This window comes from Schistocerca nitens, chromosome 1, assembly GCF_023898315.1.
Source record: "Schistocerca nitens isolate TAMUIC-IGC-003100 chromosome 1, iqSchNite1.1, whole genome shotgun sequence".
Classification (NCBI taxonomy): Eukaryota; Metazoa; Arthropoda; class Insecta; order Orthoptera; family Acrididae; genus Schistocerca; species Schistocerca nitens.
In genome coordinates, this window is record NC_064614.1 from 692,107,948 (window position 1) to 692,126,214 (window position 18,267).

At 42.7% G+C, this 18,267-nt stretch overlaps 1 protein-coding gene across 1 annotated transcript in view; it reads left to right on the forward strand.

The window, feature by feature from the left end:
- LOC126236835 (uncharacterized) overlaps window positions 1-3,167 on the forward strand; it is a 35,239-nt gene extending 32,072 nt beyond the window's left edge. The window contains exon 2 of the mRNA XM_049946440.1: window positions 2,006-3,167. Within this exon, the coding sequence (XP_049802397.1) occupies window positions 2,038-3,138 (1,101 nt within the window). The 5' untranslated portion in view covers window positions 2,006-2,037 and the 3' untranslated portion in view covers window positions 3,139-3,167. The remainder of the gene's footprint in view (window positions 1-2,005) is intronic.
- Window positions 3,168-18,267: the final 15,100 nt, after the last annotated feature.

Consider the following 18,267-nt stretch of genomic DNA (forward strand, 5'->3'; position numbering starts at 1 on the left):
CACCATATGGTGTTCTTATATTGTCACTCGTCAAGATATTTATCATTATGTGTAACATAGGCTCGTAAATTTATTGACGTGCATTATCGCACAGTGGAAGAGTATACTGCAGATACCTCTGGTTTTGCCGAGGCACCACTCCAAAATAATCGTCGCTCGCTGACAGTGCCTTGAATACTGTGTAATTTTTGTTGCTGGACTAGACTGTTTTAGTCGAGTGGAGGGTGTCAGACTCTGTAATTCTAAGTCGGGAGGGGGGGGGGGGGGGGGCAGCTCAGACGGTGTGCTTGCAGGCATTGTTCCGATGGAACTGGTAATTCGCTTCTTATATGATGATCGGCGCCGCGCTTGTTAGCTTTTGAGTTTCAGTGTGAACCGATCAGTGTCGTGTGGCGGCATGTGGAATATTGCTAAATTGTGGAAATTTAGAAAAGTACTTGAGATTAATAATGTTTTAAGTAATAAATCGTATTGTTGGTGATCCAGTAACAACTGTTCTGTATCGAACCCGTCATTATCCACTTCATCAAACTATCAACATATATCATTAAATTCACGCAGGAGAGAGAGGCAGAATCGCCGTAATGTAACACGTATAAGTCATGTTGTAACAATATATCTTCCATTTTTCTTTTGTCTGACCTGTTTTTCGTCTACGTTTCACTTTTATAATATTATAAAGCTACACTCCAGATAAATAATTTTCACAAAAGATTCAATAACAAATTTATAATCGATGTTTACATGTTTCTCTTTTTCAAGGGTGCTTAATTTGCTTTTGTCAGTGTCGAGTTTACTTTCGCTTCTGCCGTCATCAGATATGTTGCTGCCTTAAATAGCGAAACTCTTCAATTGCTTTTAATGTTTACCATTTCGTAATCTAATTCCGTGACTTAAATATAATACACTCCATTATGAAATTACAATGAAATACATACCTTTAGCTGCTTACAGGCGTTGATGAATATCATTGGGGACAGTTGAAATTGTCTGCTCCATGTCAGGGACGCGAACCCGAGCTCTCCTGCTTACGTGGCACACGCTCTATCCGACTTAGCCATCGAGGACATAGAGGACACTGCGACTGCAGGGACTGATCTCTGGCACGCCCCCGTGAGACCCATATGTCCAACTTGCTGTCCGCACACTACATTTGTAGTGCCCCTGCCCACTATATTCATTACACACTGCAGTCAATCTACCGATTCCCGTAAGAGGTCGGGCAATGTGAGTGCATCCGCACTGAAGAAGATCAAAAAATGGTTCAAATGGCTTGAGCACTATGGGACTTCTGAGGTCATCAGTCCCCTAGAACTTAGAACTACTTAAACGTAACTAACCTAAGGACATCACATACAGCCATGCCCGAGGCAGGATTCGAACCTGCAACCGTAGCGGTCGTGCGGTTCCAGTCTGTAGCGCCTAGAACCGCTCGGCCTCCCCGGCCGGCTGAAGAAGATCATTGGCCAGTGAACCTTACGTATATGAAGATGGTATCTGTTCTTTCGGACATGTCCGATCCCATTGGTGATGTTACTGCTCTTGAAGAATGAAATTACAATGAAATAACAGACCTTTAGTTGTTTATAGAAGTGATATTTATCAACGCCTGTAAGGCGTAAGACCTTCCAAGACCATTGTCATTTCTATTAGATTTACAATATCATCAACTTTTAGTACTTACTTCTCCTTCCTGAATTTTACTCCCATTTCTAAATTAGTCCTTGATTTCATTTTTGCTTGCTCTGTGTACAGATGTAGCGACTTTAGGAATAGACTACGGACCAACTTTTTTTGTAATTGCGCATTACAGAACAATGGACTCGTGATCTCACTTACTGTGATACTTTTCTCATATGAACGACACATGTTTTAACGTAGTAATTTCAAACTTATGAAATATTGTGTGCGAATACTTCGGCTGTAGTACTGTAACGTTTTAAAAACCCGTTGCGAGTGTAATGTATCTGTGCAACCAGTATGAGCTTTCTGTTCAAATTTGCAGGCTGCCTGGTGGACGTGAATAACAGATCCGTGATGCCCAACCCACAGCCACTACTGCTGGTGCCCAGTGGCAGAAAAGACGTGCACGGCTTCGTGAAGCCAGACTCTTCGGGAATAATATTGCTCAGTTATAAGGAGAAAATCACCCTGGCGTGTCCTGGCAGCAAGCTCCGGCTCTTCAGTGGACAGCAAGAGACAGCCTCCTGCGTTTCGGCCTCCACTTTCGAAGTCAAAGGACAGCCATACGCCTTCGCTGACCTCCAGTGCCTGTCCCCGCCGGAGCAATCGGCCCAGGTGACGGGCAGAAAGTGTGGCAGCAAACTTCAGTACCAGATAATCAGACTTGGCTACCAGGTCGGCTCAGACTTCTACACACTCATTGATGTCTGCTTCGATGATCGCTCCTACAATACAGTCTATGACAATTTCACAATGGTCGCCAACATAGGGGGCAAGCAAAAGGGTTCGTTCCAGTCCACGTGGTTGGGCGGCGGATTCTTCGGGAAAATCGACATGCATATGCAGTACAGTTTCAATACGCAGGTCAATACGTTCACCACACTACTGGGTCCCAGGGCGAGCGGGTACATTACTAAATCTGACTTCCTTACCAGGGGACACCTCGCCGCTAGGTCCGATTTCATGCTCCTTACACAGCAAAACGCCACGTACTTCCACGTGAACGCCGCGCCGCAGTGGAAATCGTTCAACAGTGCCAACTGGAACACCATGGAGACCAATGTACGTTCCTACGCTGAGAACAGGTTGGTCGACCTGGAAATCTACACGGGCACTCACGGCATCGCGACGCTACCCGACGCGAATAATGTCACGACGGAGTTGTACCTTTATGCTCATCACACAAGGTACATTCCAGTGCCGAAAATCTTCTGGAAGATCGTGTACAATGCGATCACTAACGCAGCTGTGGTGCTCTTAGGCGTAAATAACCCATACGTTAACAAAATAACCTCTGACTACATAGTCTGCCAAGACGTGTGCCGCAATATCAGCTGGCTGTCCTGGGACGCCAATAACACGAGCAAGGGATACTCTTACTGCTGCCAGTACGCAGATTTCAAGGCAACCGTGCCCGATGCGCCAGACATCGTTGTGCACTCTCTGCTTACCTAATCCTTTCAGATAGCAGCACTTCGTATTGACTTTGGGATATCTGTATTTCAGATGGTCTACAGTCTTGTGGTTTCTTTATATGTATAATTCAAATGAATCTTCTTGATGCCTTCTTTATACATCTAATCCTGAAATAAAAATTCACAAATTCCATATCTACCTGAAAATTATTCTACCAGTATCAATAAAACAATCCAGTACCTTGGTTTTATTTGTGACACATTTATTTTACAGCAAGTTTGGTGATTGGACAGCGACATTGGATTACTCTAAATTACGTCTACATGCGAAAACACACAATTAATTTCACACTTTTATCTAATTTTATATTATATGAGACACTCTTCGTCATCTTTGTTTATGTCTTTCTAGGAGTCTTGCTAATAGCCCAGACTTTCGACCGTACGTCTAATAGCTCTACCTCTGAATGATAATTTTTTTGAATGTTAGTTGTAAAGAATAAGTAAAAAGTGCGGTTATAATGACAAGGGGAATTAAAATCGTCAAAGCCAGCGCTGTCGGTCCACCTTTAACACGATAATGCTTGGCCGTGGAAAGATAACTAAAAGTTTTGCATCAGAATTCGTCTTGTAATAAAATGACGTTCAAAACTGACATCGCACTTCGTGCTCTGGCTGCTGAATGAAGATAGGTTCGTTTTTGGAACGCGCAATAAGCACTTAAGGCTGCGACAATGGCTGCTGATCCATTGCATCATCGTATTAAGACGACCGACAACGAATATGTGCAGAAAGACGTTAAAAGAATCAGATAGGAGCAAGGAACAAATGAAATAAGTGATTAAAACAAATTTTCGTGACAATAGAATTTAACCCAATCAGAATATTAGTACACGACACCATGTTTTAGTCCATTCGTTCGTGAGTAAGGCTAGGAAACGAGAATGTAAAATACGGCGCTGAGACACCAGCATTTGTCCCTTTTAAAACAAACCAAGAATAAAATGCGGGCAGAGAATGAACTCCTATGCAATTAACTATATCTTTGAGATCGGGAAACTGTGGGTATAAAGTTAAATGTTGTATTGTATACGGTATGACAGGTGAAAAATTTTATAACACCACTTAGCTCAGAAAACTCCGATTCCACTCTACCATTTTATACTGCCTTTGTATAAAATTGAAGGACCCGATTATAGTGGAGCAAAAGCAAGGACAAGCCTACATTAATGGGCCATATCCTTACGACAAATGGCCATCGCAAGATAGGATGTTGCCGGGTGGTGCAGTCGGCATTTGATACTGTAAGGAAAGTGTATAGGACGACCATGGGCGAGCGGAGAATCATTCTAGCGACAGTAGGGGGTGCGTATGGGAAAATCTACTGACATAAAGTTCTTTGACAAAGGGCAGCTTATTATGCCCAGGCACGAGTGAAACCACGAGTGGGCTACAAGGTGCTCATCAAAGAATGTGGAGGGTGGAGGCTTGCCCGTTCTGTAAAGTAGGTTAAGCGGCTATCTGAGTCAGACCTGACGACAGTGTACAAATCTGGCATAGGCGTAACTGGTCTTGAGGACACCGTTCAGCGCACGTAGTTGAACATTGGCTTCTAGATTATCGAGCCTGGAACGTGGATCAATGGAAACGTGTCACTTGGTCTGATGAATAACTTACATTGTTACACCCGATCGGTGGTCGTCACCAGAAACACTGTCAACAAGGCATAGAGCTGCTCGAAAGAAACACCACGCCACTGTCGCAAGCAGGGGGGGGGGGGGGCAGTATTATCCAATGAGCGACGTTTACCTAGGCTTCCGCAGGACCTATGGTAGAAATCGAAGACACCGTGACAGCTGCGCACTATGTAAACATCACAACAGACCAGCAGCATTCCTTTTTGGTTGATGTCTTCCACAACGGAGATGGCACCTTCCGTTAGGACAGCTGTCAGTGAACACGCTCGGAACTGTTTCAGAGACATAACAATAAACTCACCTTGATATCTTGGCACCAGATTCGAGTGTTCTGAACCCAAAGGTAAATATTGAGGAAGCTACTGGGAGCCAGTTGCGTGCCACGAACTACGGGCTGTTAATTTACGGTAGTCGCGTGACCTGTGCGTAGACGTCAGGTGCCAAACACCTCTGGACACTCAGAAAGGACTTGACCAATGCATGACACGCAGAATCGATGCTATGTTGCGTTCCGCAGGTGGACCAGTACATGATAAGCAGGCTGTAGTTAAGTTATGGCTCATCAGTGTATTTTGCGGTTGATCCTCAAGTTATTCAGAGTATTCTCACAACATCTCAGTCATTGAGATTAAGCATTTCATTTGTACATTGCATAGTGCTTGGGTAAAAGAAACAAAAAGTGGCATGTTGTTGTTGTGGTCTTCAGTCCGGAGACTGGTTTGATGCAGCTTTCAATGCTACTCTATCCTGTGCAAGCTTCTTCATCTCCCAGTACCTACTGCAACCTACATCCTTCTGAATCTGCTTAGTGTATTCATCTCTTGGTCTCCCACTTCGATTTTTACCCTCCACGCTGCCCTCCAATACTAAATTGGTGATCCCTTGATGCCTCAACACGTCTTACCAACCGATCCCTTCTTCTAGTCAAGTTGTGCCACAAACTTCTCTTCTCCCCCATCCTATTCAATACATCCTCATTAGTTATGTGCTCTACCCATCTAATCTTCAGCATTCTTCTGTAGCACCACATTTCAAAAGCTTCTATTCTCTTCTTGTCTAAACTATTTATCGTCCATGTTTCACTTCCATACATGGCTACACTCCATACAAATACTTTCAGAAATGACTTCCTGACACTTAAATCTATACTCGATGTTAACAAATTTCTCTTCTTCAGAAACGCTTTCCTTGCCATTGCCAGTCTACATTTTATATTCTCTCTACTTCGACAATCATCAGTTATTTTGCGACCCAAATAGCAAAATTCCTTTACTACTTTAAGTGTCTCATTTCCTAATCTAATTCCCTCAGCATCACCCGACTTAATTCGACTACATTCCATTATCCTCGTTTTTCTTTTGTTGATGTTCATCTTATATCCTCCTTTCAAGACACTGTCCATTCCGTTCAGCTGCTCTTCCAGGTCCTTTGCTGTTTCTGACAGAATTACAATGTCATCGGCGAACCTCAAAGTTTTTATTTCTTCTCCGTGGATTTTAATACCTACTCCGAATTTTTCTTTTGTTTCCTTCACTGCTTGCTCAATATATAGATTGAATAACATCTGGGAGAGACTACAACCCTGTCTCACTCCCTTCCCAACCACTGCTTCCCTTTCATCCTCTCTGAGGGGCAACAATTATACGAAGAGATGGTGTGTGAGAATGTTATATCAAATAACCTTGATGCAGTCGTAAATTCCAATCAGCAAGGTAAATCTGGATAGAAAATAGCTTCGTATCGTCATCATAATGGTGCTGCATTCGGTTATGCAGTCATTGGGCATAGAGTCAGAAATTAATTATTTTTCTCTTAACTGAAAATTTTTATCTCACAAAAATTAGAATTGCTAAGATTATTTTTCCTCTGTCGTCAATCAAAAACCGACGAAATTATCAAGACAGTCATACGTTGTTTTCTTGTTGGAACTAAGAATATTCTAAGAATAATGATAAATAAATTTTAGAAAAAATAAGTAACAATAGAAATAATCGCATGCAGGATAACGCTATAATGTTACATACGATCCAAGGCGCTTCCTTTCTTGCTCCTGGTTTTAGAAACCGCCTGGTAAATGCAGCAGAATCAGCAGTGGTCTACGGAAAATGTATGCAGAAGGAACGGGAAACACAGCACTGAAGACACAAAGGAACGTCTACACGACATTCAGTATTTTAATTTATTTGGAGGTCATCTCTTGTCCTGTTCGCCTGTTCATATCTCCCAGCGAGAACACCTTTGAATGGATGATACATATGAAGTTTAGTATTCGTGGTCTAGGAGTAGCGTCTTAGATGAGCAATCAAGAGGTCTGCGATCCTGGGCGTGAATCATGTCACTGCTTAAATTTAGGAAAAAAAAGAGTCAACAAAGGCAGCCGAAGAATTCCAGCACAAGAAATCACTCTCATTCTGCCAACCGCTTTGTCCAAGAGGTTGGAGGAGCGGACAGAGATTGAGGGTACTCTCTAGCCCCTGGAGCGGGAAACTGCTCCTAAAAGACAGACAAATCAGCAATGATCAACGGCATGAGTTTATAGAAGACAATGGAAACCACTGGATTAAAGATACATAATGTGTATGCCTTCGGGGTGGGAAAATCTCCCTAAAGGCGGAAGAATCAGCAATGATCAACGGCATGAGGATGCAGAAGGTAATGGAAACCACTGCATTAAAGACGCTAACGTGTATCCATGTGGCCTGTAATTGAAAAAGTGCTATGATGATCTCTCCATTGGCAGAAGATTGTGGAATAGTCCCCATTCGGATCTCCGGAAGGGGACTGCCAAGGAGGAGGTGACCATGAGAAAAAGATTGAATAATCAACGAAAGGGTAACGTTCTAAGAGTCTGGGAGTGGAATGTCAGAAGGTTGAATGTGGTAGGGAAGCTAGAAAACCTGAAAACGGAACTGCAAAGGCACAATCTAGATAGAGTACGCGTCAATGAAATGAAATGGAAAGAAGACAAGTATTTCTGGTCAAATGAGACAGGATAATATCCACAGCAGCAGAAAATAGTATAATGGGAGTAGGATTCCTTATGAATAGGAAGGTAGGGCAGAGATTGTGTTACTGTGAACGGTTCAGTGATAGGGTTATTCTTATCAGAATCGACAGCAACCCAACACCGACAACGATACTTCAGGTATACATGCCGACGTAGCAAGGTGAAGATGAAGATAGAAAAATTATTTGAGGATAAAAAATGGTTCAAATAGCTCTGAGCACTATGGGACTCAACTGCTGAGGTCATTAGTCCCCTAGAACTTAGAACTAGTTAAACCTAACTAACCTAAGGACATCACAAACATCCATGCCCGAGGCAGGATTCGAACCTGCGACCATAGAGGTCTTGCGGTTCCAGACTGCAGCGCCTTTAACCGCACGGCCACTTCGGCCGGCCATTTGAGGATATTGAAAGGGTAATATAATATGCAAAGGGAGATGAAAGTCTAACAGTCGTGGGGGACTGGAATGCAGTTGTAGGGGAAGGCGTGGAAGAAAACGCTACAGGAGAATATGGGTTTGGGACAAGGAATAAGAGAGGAGAAAGACTAATTGAGTTACGTAATAAATTTCAGGTAGTAATAGCGAATACTCTGTTCATGAACCACAAGAGGAGGAGCTATACTCGGAAAAGGCCTGATGATACGGGAAGGTTTCAGTTAGATTACATCATGGTCAAACAGAGATTCCGAAATCGGATTCTGGATTGTAAGGCGTGCACAGAAGCAGATATAGACTGAGATCCCAATTTGATATTGATGAAGAGTAGGCTGAAGTTTAAGATATTAGTCAGGAAGAATCAATACGCAAAGAAGTGGGATACAGAAGTACTAAGGAATGACGAGGTACACTTGAAGTCTCTAAGTCTGTAGCAATAAAGAATAGTCCAGTAGGCAGTACAGTAGAAGGGGAATGGACACCTCTAAAAAGGACAATCATAGAAGCTGGAAAGAAAAACATCGGTACAAAGAAGGTAACTGCGAAGAAACCACGGGTAAAAAAAGAAATACTTCAGCTGATCGATGAAAGAAGGAAGTATAAAAATATTCAGGGTAACTCAGGAATACAGAAGTAAAGCTACTGAGGAATGAAATAAATAGGAAGTGCAGGAAAGCCAAGACGAAATGGCTGCTTGAAAAATGTGAAGAAATCGAAAAAGAAATGATAGTTGGAAGGACTGACACGGTATATAGAAAAGTCAAAACAACCTTCAGGGAAATTAAAAGCTAGGGTGGTAACACTAAGAGTGCAACGGGAATTCCATTGTTAAATGCAGAGGAGGGAGCGGATAAGTGGAAAGAGTACATTGAAGGCCTCTATGTGGGGGAGGATTTGTCCTATGTAATAGAAGAAGAAACAGGATTCGATTTAGAAGAGATATGGGACCCAGTACTAGAATCAGAATTTAAGAGAGATTTGGAGGACTTAAGATCAAATAAGGCAGAAGGGATCGATAACATTCCATCAGAATTTCTAAATCATTAGGGGAAGTGGCAACAAAACGACTATTCAGGTTGGTGTGCAGATTCTATGAGTCTGGCAATATACTTTCGGAAAAATATCGTCCACACAATGCCGAAGACTGCAATTGCTGACAAGAGCGAGAATTATCGCACAATCAGCTTAACAGATCATGCATCCAAGGTGCTTACAAGAATAATGTACAGAAGAATGGAAAAGAAAATTGAGGATGTGTTAGGTGACGATCAGTTTGCCATTATAAAAGGTGAAGGCACCAGAGAGGCAATTCTGACGTTGCGGTTGGTAATGGAACCAAGACTAAAGAAAAATTAAGACACGCTCATAGGATTTGTCGAGATGGTAAAAGCGTTCGACAATGTAAAATAGTGCAAGATGTTCGAAATTCTGAGAAAAATAGGGGTAAGCTATAGGGAGAGACGGATTATGCACAATATGTAGAAGAACCAGGAGGGAATAATATGAACGGTCGACCAAGAACTAAATGCTCGGATTAAAAAGGGTGTAAGACAGGGATGTAGTCTACTGTTCATTCTGTGCATTGAAGTAGATAATGCACAATATGTAGAAGAACCAGGAGGGAATAATATGAACGATCGACCATGAACTAAATGCTCGGATTAAGAAGGGTGTAAGACAGGGATGTAGTCTACTGTTCATTCTGTGCATCGAAGTAGCAATGTTCAGAACTGGAATTAAAATTCGAGGTGAAAGAGTATCAATATACGATTCGCTGATGACATTGCTACCCTGAGTGAAAGTGGAGAAGAAGTACATGATCTGCTGAATGGAATTGACAGTCTAATGAGTACAGAATATGGACTGACCGTAAATCGAAGGAAGACGAAAGTAATGAGAAGTAGCATAAATGAGAAAAGCGAAAAACTTAACATCAGGATTGATGGTCACGAAGTAGACGAAGTTAAGAAATTCTGCGACCTAGGCAGCAAAATAACTAATGAAGGACGGGGCGAGGAAGACAATTAAAGCAGTCTAGCAAAAAGGGCATTCCTGGCCAAGAGAAGTCTGCTTGTATCAAACATAGGCCTTAATTTGAGGAAGGCATTTCTGAGAATATACGTATGGAGCACAGCACTGTATGGCAGGGAAACATGGACTATAGGAAAACCGGAACAGAAGAGAATCGAAGCATTTGAGATGTGGTGCTACAGACAAATGTTAGAAATCAGGTGGAATGATAGAGTAAGGAACGTGGAGGTTCTGTGCAGAATCGTCGAGGAAAGGAATGCGTGGAAAACACTGACAAGGAGAAGGGACAGGATGATAGGACACCTGTTAAGACATCAGGGACTGACTTCCAAGGTACTAGAAGGAGCTGTAGAGGGCAAAAACCATAGAGGAAGGCAGAGATTGGAATACATTCAGCAGATAATTGAGGACGTAGTTTGCAGGTGCTACACTGAGATGAAGAGGTTGGCAAGGAGAGAAATTCGTTGCAGTCCGCTTGAAACCAGTCAGAAGACTGATGACCACCACCCAAAAAAAGTATATGCACAGGACATGTGGCATGATCTCCATTGGCAAAATATTTCTGGAGGGGCTGCCAAGGGAAAGTTAAGCATGAGAAGAAAATTGAATAAACAACGAAAGGATAATGTTCTACGAATCGGGGCGTGGAATGTCAGAAGTTTGAAGGTGGTAGGGAACTTAGAAAATCGGAAAAGGGAAACGTTAAGGGTCAGTTTATAGTGGGGACAGTGAAGTGAAATGGAAAGAGGACAAGGATTTCTCGTCATATGAATATAGGGTTATATCAACAACAGCAGAAAATGGTATAATGGGAGTAGGTTGCGTTGACTAGGAAGGTAGGCAGGGGGGTGAGTTTCTGTGAACGGTTCGGTGACAGGGTTGTTCTCACCAGAATCGACAGCAAACCAACACCAGCAACAGTTCAGGTATACATGCTTTCGTCGCAAGCAAAAGATGAAAAGATAAAGAAGGCGTATGAGGATATTGAACAGGTAATTCAGAACGTAAAGGGAGATGAAACTCCCAGAGTCATGCGGGATTGGAATATAGTTGCAGGGGAAGAAGTAAAAGATAGGGTTACGGGAGAATATGGGTTTGGTAGCAGGAATGATTGATGAGAAAGACTATCTGAGCTCTGCAATAAATTTCAGTTGGTAATAGCGAACACACTATTCGAAGATCACAAGAGGGGTAGGTATACTTGGAAAAGGACAGGAGGTACGGGAAGATTCCAGTTACATCATGGTCAGCCAGAGATTCCAAATCAGATATTGGATTATAAAACGTATCTGGCAGCAGATATAGACTCAGATCACAATTTGGTAATGATGAAGAGCAGGCTGAAGTTTGAGAGACTAATCAGGGAGCATCAGTTACTAAGGAATGAAGTGCTCCCTGAAGCTATAGATACTGCGATAATTAATAGCTCAGTAGGCAGTTGAGTCGAAGAGAGACGGACATCTCTAAGAAGGATAATCACAGAAGCCGGAAAGAAAAAAAAATAGGTACAAGGAAGGTAACTGCGATGAAACCGTGGGTAACAAAAGAAATACTTCAGTTGACTGACGAAAGAAGGAAGTACAAAACTGTTCAGGGAAATTCAGAAATACAAAACTGCAAGTCACTTAGGATTACAAAAAGTAGGAAGTACAGGGGGGCTAAGACGAAAAGGCTGTTGGGAAAAATGTGAAGAAATAGAAAAAGGGAGGACTGACTCAGCATTAAACAACCTTCAGTGTAATAAAAGCAACAGCGGAAACATTAACAGTGCAATGGGAATTCCACCGTTAAATGCAGAGGGGAGAGCAGATAGGTGGAAAGAGTACAGTGAGGTCTAGTGCTTGTCTGATGACGTGATAGAAGAAGACAGGTGTCAACAGGGAAGAGACATGAAACCGAGTATTAGAGCTTTGCACGACTTAAGATAAAAAAAGGCAGAAGAGACATAACACGCCTTATAAAATGCATTTTAACCACCACCTGTTTTATTTAACCTCTATATCACCTACCGGTTTAGGGCATAGACCATAATCACTGGATGTAAGGTAAAATAGATCAGTTAAAAACATATCCCGTTTTCCTTATAAGATGATACAACATCGAGATCACTATAGAAAAACCATCAAAACAACTATCCTAACCCATCCTTGGAATACTAACGATCATATTTCACAAAGCTACAAGTAAAATAGACAATGTACCACAGAAGAGCGAGAAGAAACGAACACTGGCCAGTGACGTTTGATACATTGTCTGTTTAAACTAAATAATTAAATAATTGTTTATCTCAGGAAACAAAGCATATATCAACCACCATTGTAATGAATTACATGGGTCTACTTCACAGTCTAACATTGTAACTGGGGGATATCAGAAATTAGTAAAATATGCAAATTGCAATGGAAATCTGGTAGTCTTAAAAGGCTTAAATATTTAAAAATGAGACGGAAGTTAATGTAGCATCATCTACAAGAAACAAATGATCAAGGAGAACTATCTGATTTTCACAACATTTCAGCTATTTGAAATGAGTGTGCTATAATTTCGCAGCACAGCTCAAGTCTCGTCCCTCCCCCCCCCCCCCCCTCTCTACCGCCGCACCAGAGAGAGGCCGGCAAGACGGGAGGTGTCAACCCACTGCTTCAGAGAGCACGAGAAGCGTCAAGGCAAATGCGGACAGCTTCATCAGTGTCGAAAAGTGAGTGAGTGCAGAATGGTCAAGGAGTCTTGTGTCTACATCTACATCAAATGGATACTCTGCAAATCACATTTAAGTGCGTGGCAGAGGGTTCATCGAACCACCTTCACAATTCTCTATTATTCCCAATCTCGTGTAGCGCGCGGAATGAACGAACACGTACATCTTTCTGTACGAGCTCAGCTTTTACTTATTTTATCGTGGTGTCAACAAAATATTTTCGCATTCGAAGGAGAAAGTTGGTGATTGCAATTTCGTGAGAAGATTCCGTCGCAACGAAAAAACGCCTTTCTTTTAATGATTTCCAGCCCAAATCCTGTATCATTTCTGTGACACTCTCTCCAATATTTCGCGATAATACAAAACATGCTGCCATTCTTTGAACTTTTTCGATGTACTCCGTCAGTCCTATCTGGTAAGGATCCCACACCGCGCAGCAGAATTCTAAAAGAGGACGGACAAGCGTAGTGTGGGCAGTCTCCTTAGCAGATCTGTTATATTTTCCAAGTGTCCTGCCAATAAAACGCAGTCTATGTGTTCCCTCCAATTTAAGTTGATCGTGATTGTAATACCTAGGTATTTAGTTGAATTTACGGCTTTTAGATTAGACTGATTTATCGTGTAACCGAAGTTTAACGAATTCCTTCTAGCACTCATATGGATGACCTCACACTTTTCATTATTTAGGGTCAACTGTCAAGTTTCGCACCATTCAGATATCATTTCTAAATCGTTTTGCAATTTTTTTTGATCTTCTGATGACTTTAGTAGTCTATAAACCACAGCGTCGTCTGCAAACAACCTAAGACGGCTGCTCAGATTGTCTCCCAAATCGTTTATATAGATAAGAAACAGCAAAGGGCCTATAACACTGCCTTGGGGAACGCCAGAAATCACATATGTTTTACTCGATGACTTTCCGTCAGTTACTACGAACTGTGACCTCTCTGACAGGATATCACAAATCCAGTCACATAACTGAGACGATATTCCATAAGCACGCAGTTTCACGACAAGCCACTTGTGTGGTAGTGTCAAAAGCCTTCCGGAAATCCAGAAAGACGGAATCGATCTGAAATCCCTTTTCAATAGAACTCAACACTTCATGCGAATAAAGAGCTAGTTCTGCTTCACAGGGACGATGTTTTCTAAACCCATGTTGACTGTGTGTCAATAGACAGTTTTCTTCGAGGTAATTCATATTGTTTGAACACAACATATGTTCCGAAATTCTGCTGCATATCGACGTTAACGATACGCGCCTCTAATTTAGTGGCTTACTCCTACCACCTTTCTTGAATATTGGTGTGACCTGTGCAACTTTCCATTCTTTGGGTACGGATCTTTCGTCGTGCGAACGGTTGTACATGATTGTTAAGTATGGAGCTAATGCATCCGCATACTCCGAAAGGAACCAAATTGGTATACAGTCTGGACCTGAAGACTTACTTCTATTAAGTGATTTAAATTGCTTTACTACTCCGAGGATATTTGCTTCTACGTTACTCATGTTGGCAGCTGTTCTCGATTCGAATACTGGAATATTTACTTCGTCTTCTTTTGTGAAGGCATTTCGGAAGGCTGTGTTTAGTCGCGCAGAGAAGGCATTGATTGTTTATTGACTCTAACGTACTTTACATACGACCAGAATCTCTTTGGATTTTCTGCCAGGTTTCGAGACAAAGTTTCGTTGTGGAAACTGTTATATGCACCTCGCACTGAAGTCCACGCTAAATTTCGAGATTCTGTGAAAGATGGCCAATCTTGGGGATTTTGCCTCTGTTTAAATTTGGTTTGTTTGTTTCGTTGTTTCTGCAACAGCGTTCTGGCCCGTTCTGTCTACCAAGGAGGATCAGCTCCGTCGTTTGTTAATTTATTTTGCATAAATCTCTCAATTGCTGCTGATACTATTTCTTTGAATTCAAATCACATGTGGTCTACACTTATATTATTAATTTGGAATGAGTGGAGATGTCTCTCAGGAAGGTGTCAAGTGAATTTTTATCTGCTTTTTTGAATAGGTATATTTTTCGCTTATTTTTGGAGGATTTGTGGATTACAATATTCAATCTCGCCACGGCAACCCTGTGTTCACTAATTCCTGAATCGGTTTTGATGCTCGTTATTAACTCAGGATTATTTGTTGCTAAGAGGTCAAGCGTGTTTTCACAACCGTTTACTATTCGCGTGGGCTCATGATTTAACTGCTCGAAATAATTTTCAGAGAGTACGTTTAGCGCAATTTCGGATGATATTTTATGGGTACCTCCAGAATTATATATTTATTTTCGCCAACATATTGAGCGTAAATTAATGTCACCACCAACTAGCATCGTATGAGTCGGGCACGTGTTTGAAATCAAACTCAAGTTTTCTTTGAACCTTTCAGCAACAGTATCATCTGAATCTGGGAGGTCGGTAAAAGGATCCTATTTTATTCCGGTTGCCAAGAACGACCTCTGCCCATACTAACTCACAGGAAGTATCTACTTTAATTTCGCGACAAGTTAAACTACTACTAACAGCAACAAACACGCCACCGCCTACCGTGTTTGGAGCCGAGCGACCGCTACGGTTGCAGGTTCGAATCCTGCCTCGGGCATGGATGTGTGTGATATCCTTAGGCTAGTTAGGTTTAATTAGTTGTAAGTTCTAGGCGACTGATGACCTCAGAAGTTAAGTCGCATAGTGCTCAGAGCCATTTGATCCATTTGTGAACAACAAATACCAACTGTGATGGTTACACCTCAGAAAAGCAATTCGTAGTATACTACACAGCTACGACAATTTACAACTGTTATACCGATGGTTCCTGTATCTACACTCCTTCTGTGTTCGGCCTGCACCCTTTGTGACTGAAGCACTTCTTGTGTTTTCCCGAGACCCTCTAACCCAAAAAAGCGCCCAGTCCACGCCACACAGCCCCTGCTACCCGTGTAGCCGCCTCCTGCTTATAGTGGACACGTGACCTATTCAGCGGAACCCGAAACCCAATCACCCTTTGACGCAAGTCGAGGAATCTGCAACTTACGCGGTCGCAGAACCGTCTGAGCCTCTGATTCAGACCCTCAACTCGGCTCTGTACCAGATGTCCGCAATCGGTCCTGTCGACTATGCTGCAAATGGTCAGCTCTGCTTTCATCTTGGAAGCAAGACTGGCAGCCTTTACCACTTCTGTTAGCCACACGAAACCAGAGAGAATCTCTTCTGACCTAAAGTGACACATATCATTGGTACCGACGTGAGCAACCACCTGCAGTTGGCTGCACCCTGTGCTCTTCATGGCATCCGGGGGGACTCCTTTCCACATCTGGAATGACTCCACCCAGTATGCACACTGAGTGCACATTGGTTTTCTTTCCCTTCATGTCAGCCAAGTCCCTAAGGGGACCCATAATGTGCCTAACGTTGGAGCTCCCAAATACCAATAATCCCGCCCTCTGTGATTGCCCGGATCTCGTAGGCTGAGTGGTTTCCTCTGAAACAGGACAAGCGACAGCATCTGGCTCAGCGACAGTGTCAGCCACAGACAGCACCTGGAACCTGTTTGTCAGACAAACCGGGGAGGCCTTACGTGCAACCGCCTGGTAAGTTTTTCGCCGCCTGCTTCACCCCAGGGCGACCTCCCACTCGACCATAGGTGAGGGGTCAGCCTCAGTGGGAGCAGTACCGGGGTTGGCCACCGGTGAGGCAAAGCGGAGAACTCTGACGTACTAGACGTCCGTTGGATCCCCATGGACGGCGAGAGTGAAGTGTCACCAACTCGGCTCGCATCCGCACACAACAATCGCAGTCCCTGTCCATACTAAAGACCGTCAAAAACCAAACTATGCAGACAGGCACGTGCTGCGCAACTCTATTGTAGACCCTGACGAAAGCGGAGGAACTATGTCTAATAATACGCAGATATTCAAAAACCTAACTATCGAAGCACTCAGGTAAAACTAAATAATTCGCCACTGATTAGGAACTTGTAATATGTCACAAAATCTGTTTACTTTCCGACGCAAACGAATACGCGAGAACTGTGGCTGTTAGATATTAAATTTTCAAGCAGAAACTCAAGAAGCTAAACTATTAAAGCACACAGATGATATAATAAAATTCGCTCCTGGTTACGAATTCGTAAATGTCACAAAAGCGGTTCCTTCCCTGTTGCTGCGTCTGTCTCGGTCGGCTACTGCTGCCTGACTGCCGAGCAGCGTACTGGTAGGAATTTGGTGAGAGAGCCGGGAGAAGTGGCGTTGAAAGCAGTAGGTGCGCATTGTCGAGCTGTGCCTGATTCCCGGTCTGCTGTTCTAAGAGCCTTGGGGCGAGCAGGGGAACGGATGGAACTTGGAGCCAAGCCCTTGGGTGGCTGTTAGCTGACAGTACATGGACAGTGGCGTCGAGGAAACCCCTGCGGACGCGCCTTTTGGTGGTGTTTTGGTTCCCGAGCTGTCCCTGCCGGGTCTTGCGGACAAGAGTGGAAAAGCATCTGTGACGTCACAAGCTACACCATCTTACCTGTGATATCGTCATGTCACAAGCCACATGCCTCTTTCAGTGACAACATCAAGATTGTGGATTGTGGGTAATTAAAAAGTCCGAGATTGCAGATGGCGACGAATTTAAAAGTTATAGATCGCTCTTGGAGTTAAAAAAGATCACAAACACTTAAAAATGCAAGATGACTCTGGCGTAGAAAATTTTACATCCAATTACTGTACAATATATTGTTTTTACGACAGCCCGCCATGTTCAAAAGTATCCAATCACTTTACAATATTTCCTAACAGCGCAGTTTATCAAAAAATTTCGACACACACACACACACACGTTATGTAATGTTCAGTCTCTGTATTTCATATCTCTCTGCCTTTATACTTAATGTCTATCTCAAATTAGGTACTGTCTTGTCAGAAAATTTCATCTTACATCTGTCTCATCAGTAAATTTCATCTCTTCCTCTCCCTCTGTTTTATATTACACTTATGTTTCTGTCAAGTATTGTACTGCGTCATTATCAGCAAATTCTATTCCTTTCTTTATAAAATATTACTGATGGAACGATGAAGAAAAAACTGAAACAAAAAATTTCACTATATACACTATGTGATCAAAAGTATCCGGACACCCCCAAAAACCTCAGCAGTTATTATACATCGTTAGAGAGCAGGATGGGGCACTCCGCTGAACTCATGGACTTCAAACGTCATCAGGTGATTGGGTGTCACTTGTGTCATACGTCTGTACTCGAGATTTCCACACTCCTAAACATCCCTAGGTCCACTGTTTCCGATGTAATAGTGAAGTGGAA